The sequence below is a fragment of the Rhinoraja longicauda genome, chromosome 15 (genome assembly GCF_053455715.1).
Source record: "Rhinoraja longicauda isolate Sanriku21f chromosome 15, sRhiLon1.1, whole genome shotgun sequence".
In the NCBI taxonomy this organism is placed as follows: domain Eukaryota; kingdom Metazoa; phylum Chordata; class Chondrichthyes; order Rajiformes; family Arhynchobatidae; genus Rhinoraja; species Rhinoraja longicauda.
The window spans coordinates 37,644,766-37,653,845 of record NC_135967.1 but is presented as its reverse complement, the minus strand read 5'-3'; the positions used below and the strand labels follow the sequence as shown (position 1 = coordinate 37,653,845).

The following is a 9,080-nucleotide window of genomic DNA, read 5'->3' as shown; positions in this document are numbered from 1 at the left end:
TTTCACCCGGCACGACTTCGTATTACCTACAATGGAGTGGAGAAGTTTTTCAACTCGCCCGATGCAGCCCAGAAATACATCACTGGGACACTAAAAAACAAGTGACTGCGGCCTGTTCCGTAAATGGAGGAGGCTGCGTTATGTTCATTAATTTTTGTTTACCCTATTTGGCTTGACGTAATTTAAATCAGCCTGCTTGCTTATAAAGTGACAAGCTGACGTCAAATTTAAATAATGGAGGATTAGAGTGAGCTAGTTAAAACTATATTTTAAAAAAGGGTTCTTGTTACACATTGATACCTACGCCTAAAGGTTCTTTTTTTTTTTGGTCTGTCGAGTTTAGTTTTTAGCTTAGTAGTTTCCCTAATATAAGCACATTGTGTGGATGTTGTTACAATGGGGAAAGGGTTCAACCCAGTTAGGATGGGTAAGAAGAGAGGGGAAATGTGGGACTTAAAGATGTTTTAGCATTCAGATTTATTCTTCCGTTTGTTTTATGTCATACTTTCTATTTTTTTTTTTTTTTTTTTTTAATTCATGTAACGATAGGGGCCTGACGTGCAAATTATCATTTGTCTTTACATATACTCAGTATCTCTGGTCATGGCACAGAATGTGACTAGAGGAGGAATGGCTACTTGCCCAATGTCGTTTGTGAGTTGGAATGTTAAGGGGATGAATCATCCTGTGAAACGTAAAAGAGTCCTGACACATTTACATCAGTTAAAGGTGGACATTGCTTTCCTTCAGGAAACTCACCTAAATATATCTAGTCATTCACGTTTGCATGCTGGATGGGTTGGTGTAGTTTATCATTCCAGATTTCAATCGAAATCAAGAGGGGCAGCACTTCTTATTAGTAAACACGTGCCTTTTATCTCTTCCCAGATTGACGCAGACACCTTGGGCCGATATGTCATAGTTACAGGCAAACTATATAACACCCCAGTTACCTTAGCTAGTGTTTATGCCCCTAATTGGGATGACGCTGCATTCTTCACTAATTTCCTCTCCCGATTACCTGATTTAAATGTACATCATTTGATAATAGGTGGAGATATGAACTGTTTGTTGACCCCTAGCCTAGACCGTAGCTCTGTTAAAAATATGCCAACCTCTAAGGCTGCCCTTTCAATTCAGCTGTTTCTTGATACCTGTGGTATTGCTGATGTTTGGCGTACTCTTAATCCCACTGCTCGTAAGTATTCCTTTTTTTCAGCTGTTCACAAAACATTCTCACGCATCGATTAAATCTTAATGGATAAGGGTCTCATTCCTTCGGTTCAGGAATGTGACTATCATGCGATCGCAATTTCTGATCACGCTCCCCATAAACTGAAGCTTAACCTACCAGCCACAAAACCTGGTTACAGGCCTTGGCGTTTCAATCCACTTTTACTTTCAGATAAAACATTTTCAGATTTTATCTCATTACAGATAGATTTCTTTCTAGAAATTAACCAAACACCAAATATGTCAACATCAACAGTATGGGAAGCACTTAAAGCATACTTAAGAGGTCAGATTATTTCTTACAACGCAGTTACGAAAAATCAGAAATGTCCGTACAAATGAATTGATGAATAAGATTTGTAACCTTGATTCACGATTAGCAACATCCCCATCAGCTGATGACATTAAAGAACGCCTACTCCTCCAAAAAGAATTTGATCTACTAACCACACAAAAAGCGGAGAACCTCTTGGTTAGGTCCCGCTATACTTACTATGAGCATGACGATAAAACAAGGAGGATCCTTGCACACCAACTTCGTCAAAAAGCAGCAAGTCAGGCAATCCCTGAGATCCGGGATGAATCTGGTATGATCTGTACGGATCATTCTGTCATCAACTCACGCTTTATGAGGTTTTACCGTAACATCTGAATCGCTGAAGGACGACCAATTAATTAAATCATTTTTTTAAAGTGTTGAGATCCCTCACATAGACCCTGTGGCAGCAGCCGAGCTAGAGTCTCCGTTTTCAACAGAAGAAATTGAGATGGCCATTAGGAGTATGCAGTGTGGAAAATCCCCTGGACCAGACGGATATCCAACAGAATTCTTTAAGAAATTTTCTAATCAATTGGCTCCCATTTTAAAATCTGTGTATAATGATTCCTTGTCAGTTGGTTCACTGCCTGAAACATTGCGACAAGCTACCATTTCACTTATTCTGAAAAAGGGCAAAAATCAACGGGAATGTGGCTCCTATCGTCCTATCTCTTTGCTCAATGTGGACAGCAAAATTTTTGCAAAACTGATCGCTCGCCGTCTTGAAAAGGTTCTTCCAACAATAATCTCACCAGACCAGACGGGCTTCATAAAAAGTCGGCAATCCTCCTTCAACATTAGGCGCCTGTATAACATAATTTATAGCCCTTCCCCACCCGACAGACCGGAAGTGGTTATATCTCTAGATGCTGAAAAGGCTTTTGATCGTGTGGAGTGGGACTATCTATTTCATACTCTTGAGAGATTTGGATTTGGACCAATTTTTTTATCATGGATCAAAATTTTATATAGCTCGCCAATGGCGGCGGTACGTACTAATAATAATATATCACCTTATTTCTCACTGACACGAGGGACAAGACAGGGTTGTCCACTGTCCCTTCTCCTTTTTGCGATTACAATTGAGCCGTTGGCTATAGTCTTACGTAGCAATAAAGATATTAAAGGTATTACAAGGGCAGGGTTGGAACATAAAGTTTCGCTATATGCAGACGATATGTTACTTTATTTGTCTGATCCTTATCTTTTCCTGCAGTTCTTAATCTCTTAAGTAAATTTGGCAAAATCTCTGGCTACAAAATTAACACACAAAAAAGTGAGTTGATGCCCTTAAATCTGGCAGCAAGAGAATCCCTGTTTATACGTACGGTCCCGTTTAAAGTGTGCATGGACAAAATAAAATATCTGGGTCACATAAATTTAAAGACCTTTTTTCAGCAAACTTTCCCCCTCTCCTGTCCTCTATTAAAGAGGATATTGACCGTTGGGATCTGTTACTTCTATCTTTGGCAGGTAGGATTAACACTATAAAAATGAACATATTGCCCAAGCTTCTTTATATGTTTCAGTGTATACCAGTTTTTTAAACTAAAACGTTCTTCATTTCTCTGGATAGAAAGCTCTCTTCCTTTATTTGGAATAAAAAGAATCCACGTATACGCAAAGCTATACTACAGAGACCTCATCGGCAGGGAGGGCTTGGACTGCCAAACTTTCAGTTCTACTATTGGGCAGCAAATATTAAAAGTATTTCTTATTGGATGGAAAGAAATGTATTAACCACTGTACCTGACTGGCTAATTCTAGAGAGAGACTCTTGTAAGAACACTTCATTAGCCGCCTTATTATGTTCAGGTCTGCCATACCCAGAGCCTATTACCAAATACACTTCTAATCCAGTTGTTATTAATTCTTTAAAAATATGGAAGCAATTCAGACAATCTTTTGATATCTGTAAATTCTCAATACTCGCTCCTATTGTAACGAACCATGCATTTCTGCCACCTTTGACAGATGCTTCATTCAGTGCTTGTCTCAATCATGGGGTCTGTTCATTTAAAGACATGTTTATAAATGGTTTGTTTGCATCTTTTGCGCAGATTGTTCAGAAATTCAATATCTCTAGGTCACACTTCTTTAGGTATATGCAAATTCGCAGTTTCATATCTTCTAATATCACTCAATTCCCTTCACAGCCCTCAGACACACTCCTAGACTCAATTAATAACATTACATCAATCAGAAAGGGAAAGATAGGTGACATCTATTCTTTACTAATAAAAGAAAACATGACAAGTCTTAACTCCCTAAAAGAGCAGTGGGAAAGGGATCTGGGCATGACAATTTCAGACTTTATCTGGTCAAAGATGATTGGGGGTATATACACATCTTCGATATGCATGAAGCATACTGTTATGCAGTTTAAGATTTTCCACCGATTGCACTGGACCAAAGCTAAGCTAGCCCAATTACACCCAATATAGACTCCATGTGTGACCGTTGCAGGCAGAACCAAGCCACTTTAATTCACATGTTTTGGGATTGTCCTAAGTTATCTAATTTTTGGCAATTAATATTTGATATGCTCTCCCAAACTACCAATGAATCTTTGGAACCATCAGCCCCCCTTGGTGTGGTAACACAAAATCTTGCATTAAATAATAATAAACAAAATCTTTTGTCTTTTGCCACGATGGTGGCCAGACGACAAATCCTGATCAGATGGAAAGATTGTAACCCTCCAACATTTGCACAGTGGATTAGGGATATGTTGTATTTTATTAAATTGGAGAAGATTAGGTATACTGTTAGGGAATCAGCTGACAAGTTTACATTGATATGGCAACCTTTTCTTAGTTGTATTGATGCTTTAGGCTCTGATAATTTTATGGTTGGGTAGCGTCTTTGATATGTGTGTATGTAATTAAGAGTGGAATTGAAATATTAGAATGGTCCCTGATATGTCTTAACATTCCGATTTTTCTGCTTCCCTCCTTTCTGGGTTTTTTTGGGGGATTTTTTTGTGCTTTATGTTTAGTATATTGAATGGTATTGCGGGTGGGGGGTGGTGGGTGGGGGGATACTTATCAGCATTAATGTGTTCATGCATTGAATTATCAAAGCTGTATTAATAAAAATCAGAAATAAACTTTGTTAAAAAAAAATTAAAATTGTAAATTCATCTAATCCCATTATTCACCACTTCTTGTATGCACCCTTCAAAGGAAAATGTTGAAACCTCTTCAAGAAACGACAATGCCGAGGGAGTGGGTGCAGGATTTTCTGGAACTCCTTCCTGAATAACAGTATTTTGTATGCTCAAAAGTAAAACTAGACAGCAATATCAAAATGACCACCTGCAGCTAAGGAAAAAAAAGATGATTTGTGGGGTATTTGGTAAAATAATAGCAATATGAAGATTCCAGTTGGTCTACTTTTGGAGTGTTGCTTAAAATGTTGTTTTGTGTCTATGGAATTGTTTTGCAACAAAAAAAAAAAAAAAGGTTTGGTCTTCCCAATAGCCAGAGAATGGAATTAGATCTGTCTAATAGTGAGGTTTTCTAAATGAAGTATTCAACAAAATAACATTTGTTTTGAGCAAGATTAACAATTGATGTATAACTTAAAGCTGATTTTATTCAGCGACCATACAACTCATTAGATTATGTAGGAAAGAACTGCAGATGCTGGTTTAAATCGAAGGTAGACACAAAATGCTGGACTAATTCAGCGGGACAGGCAGCATCTCTGGAGAGTAGGATTGGGTGACGTTTCGGGTCGAGACCCTTTTTCAGACTGAAGAAGGGTCTTGACCTGAAATGCCACCCATTCCTCTCTCCAGAGATGCCTGTCCCGCTGAATTACTCCAACTTATTGGATTGATCAATTCTAAATTGTAACCATATACAAGTGTTGAATGAGAACTTGGTACAGTTAAACTTAACCCTCTTCACAGCTCCAATTTCAGAACGTTGCCATTTGGTATGTCCTTTTGCTTTTAGTCAAGGTGCCATAAAAGCACTTAATTTGACAACTGATGTGAAAGGGTGAGGGATTAACTTTTAACCATTGTATTTGTCCTTTCAATAAATTCAGATGGTTGTGTTTATATTTCTCTGGCAAAATGGATACTTGGATGAAATATCCTGGCAGTTTCATCAAAGAATAGGTTTGTTTAAAACAAAAAAAAAACTACTAGGGAATTTTTTAGAGCATTCTTGTTCTCCCTACCATAAAACTTGAGTTCTAGTCACAAGACTCCATTAAATTCCCTCCACCTGCCAAGCTATATTTCCAATGGTTAGATGTAGTATTGCACTTCTCAGGTAGAATTGTCTACTACTGACTTGAAAAGCTCTTATGGACATGCGTCTCATCTAAGTCTTTGACACCAAAGCAATCCCAATTAATTAAATTCATCGTGTTTCCAATCTCAATTACTTTGGGGGATGTTGAAATCTGCCTCATGATTTTGCCTTTGGAGGCCTTCAATATACATCCAGTTTATGTCTCTTGTTTCTCGCTCCAACTTATGATCATAGTGGGATCTGCTTTAAAGAATCCCTTTTTCGATATCCTTCCTTCTGGCAATAATGGACATGGCTAATGTGTAGGAAGGAACTGCAGATGCTGGTTTAAGCCAAAGATTGACACAAGATGCTGGGGTAACTCAACGGGACAGGCAGCATCTCTGGATAGAAGAAATGGGTGATGTTTCGGGTCGAGACCCTTCTATGTTTATCTTGTTCTTGGCTAATATTGGAATGCCATTTCAACATCCATCCTGGGATCATAATCAGGGTTATGTCCTGGCATGATGAGTAGTCAAAGGCTATCTTCCAACTTATTTTCCATGAACCAATGATGTAGACCAGAGAGTGGAGCAGAGTACAGATCAAGCCTATTACTGTTCCCTCTGTCCTCAAGTCCTGCAGCACAGAGATGGCCCATCCTCGTCATGCCAACCCTGCCTACGCTAGTCCATTTGCCTGAGTTTAGCAAATCCTTCTAATCCCAACCTTTCAACCTACCTGTCTGAAAGTATTCTACATGTTTTAGTGCCTCTTACAAAATTGCCTCCTCAGGCAGCTAATTCTCTATCCCCACCACCTTTGGATAAAGTTACCCTTTGAACCTCTGGCTTTTGATTCCCTAATCCTGGGGAAAAGACTGCATTTGCCCAGTCAATTCTCTTTAAGATTTTATGCGTCTTTATAAGATCACACCTCGGCCTCCTTTGCATCAAGGAATAAAATTCTACCGTGTCCAACCTATCCCTCTCCCCTCACTTCCTCATAATAACTTTGTAAATCTCTGCACTCTATCCATCTTACTGACATCCTTCCCAAAGCAGGTGATCAAAACTGAATACAATGCTCCAAATGTGAGCCTAAACAACATGTTGTACAACTGTAACATAACTTCCCAATGCGGATTGACGGAGGCCAAGGTATCAAAATTCTCCTTTACCACTCTATCTACCCGTGACGCTGCCCTATTTACCACAATTATCTATCAAGACTAACAGATTTTGAGCCCAACATGGATGACAAAGTCTTCGCTCTTCAACCCTCGACCTCTACCCTTCAGGGCAATCGTTCTGTGGCTCAATTGCCATCACTTAGAACAAAACACTCAGAATGAAATTCCATCGACCTGTTATGAAGAAGGGTTTCGACCCGAAACGTCACCCATTCCTTCTCGCCAGAGATGCTGTCTGTCCTGCTGAGTTACTCCAGCTTTTTGTGTCTATCTTCGTTTTAAACCAGCATCTGCAGTTCCTTCTTCCACATGGTATTGGGGGTAGGGTACTGACATGGATAGAAAATTGGTTGGCAGACAGAAAGTAAAGGGTCCAGATAAATGGGTCCCTTTCAGAATGGCAGGCAGTCAAGTCAATTTTATTTGTATAGCACATTTAAAAACAACCCACGTTGACCAAAGTGCTGCACATCTGATTAGGAAAAAAAGAAAGAAACATACAGTGGCAGTGACTTGTGGGGTACTGCAAGGCTCGGTGCTGGGACCGCAGCTATTTACAATATACATTAATGACTTGAATGAAGGGATTAAAAGTACCATTAACAAATTTGCAGATGATACAAAGCTGGGTGGTAGTGTGAACTGTGAGGAAGATACTATGAGGTTGCAGGGTGACTTGGACAGGATGTGTGAGTGGGCAGATGCATAGCAGATGCAGTTTAATGTGGATAAGTGTGAGGTTATCCACTTTGGTGGTAAGAATAGGAAGGCAGATTATTATCTGATTGGTGTCAAGTTAGGAAAAGGGGACGTACAATGAGATCTGGGTGTCCTAGTGCATCAGTCACTGAAAGGAAGTATGCAGGTACAGCACGCAGTGAAGAAAGCCAATGGAATGTTGGCCTTCATAACAAGAGGAGTTGAGTATAGGAGCAAAGCGGTCCTTCTGCAGTTGTACAGGGCCCTAATGAGACCGCACCTGGAGTACTGTGTGCAGTTTTGGTCTCCAAATTTGAGGAAGGATATTCTTGCTATTGAGGACGTGCAGTGTAGGTTTACTAGGTTAATTCCCGGAATTGGGACTGTCATATGATGAAAGACTGGAGCGGCTAGGCTTGTATACACTGGAATTTAGAAGGATGAGAGGGAATCTTATCGAAACATATGATTATTAAGGGGTTGGACACGTTAGAGGCAGGAAACATGTTCCCAATGTTGGGGGGGGGGTCCAGAACCAGGGGCCATAGTTTAAGAATAAGGGGTAGGCCATTTAGAACGGAAATAAGGAAAAACTTTTTCAGTCAGAGAGTTGTAAATCTGTGGAATTCTCTGCCTCAGAAGGCAGTGGAGGCCAATTCTCTGAATGCATTCAAGAGAGAGATGGATAGAGCTCTTAAGGATAGCGGAGTTAGGGAGTATGGGGAGAAGGCAGGAACGGGGTACTGATTGAGAATGATCAGCCATGATCACATTGAATGGTGGTGCTGACTCGAAGGGCCGAATGGCCTCCTCCTGCACCTATTGTCTATTGGTGATTCTTGAAGCCTTCTCCATGAAATGTTGCCTCGTCTACTGAATAGATCCAGTATTTTACTAATATGATAGAATCTCGTTGCTGTTCATTTGCCAGTTTTAATGGCTATAATTGCAACAACTATTATGTATTGCTATTAGAATAGAAAATTATTCATTACCCACTTGTGATTATGCAAGAGGTCTGCTCTGAGCGCAAGCGTGATTCCACCCAGTCTAGAGAAAATCAGCAAGACCCAAGTCGATCCATTGGATAATTCAGCTGCCAGTCTATATGGGAGCTGTCCCGTTGGTTAGAAGGCTCTCTTGCGGCCACCACTCCTTGCTCTGTTCGTGCCTTTTCAGTACACTATGGTCGGTCGCTGTGCGAGAGGCTCCACCCACACGTGGAGCATGTGTACTTCGTATCAAACGTAATTATAAATAAACGGGAGTTCACCCATTTGGAAGTGTATGAGGCCAGCAATCCAACCTACCCGTGTCTGAGTGGAAAGCAACGTATTGTGTTATTAAAAAGAAAGTGGCAGAAGAAGTGAGTTCTGAACTCACAATT

General features: G+C 40.1%; 1 protein-coding gene across 1 annotated transcript in view; it reads left to right on the top strand.

The window, feature by feature from the left end:
- Positions 1-396: 396 nt before the first annotated feature.
- The window catches only part of LOC144600288 (uncharacterized), a 38,508-nt gene continuing 29,824 nt past the window's right edge, over positions 397-9,080 (top strand). Inside the window, exons 1-4 of the mRNA XM_078411853.1 lie at positions 397-427; positions 1,052-1,198; positions 1,614-1,820; positions 1,948-2,540. Coding sequence (XP_078267979.1) covers positions 397-427; positions 1,052-1,198; positions 1,614-1,820; positions 1,948-2,540 — 978 coding nt within the window. The remainder of the gene's footprint in view (positions 428-1,051; positions 1,199-1,613; positions 1,821-1,947; positions 2,541-9,080) is intronic.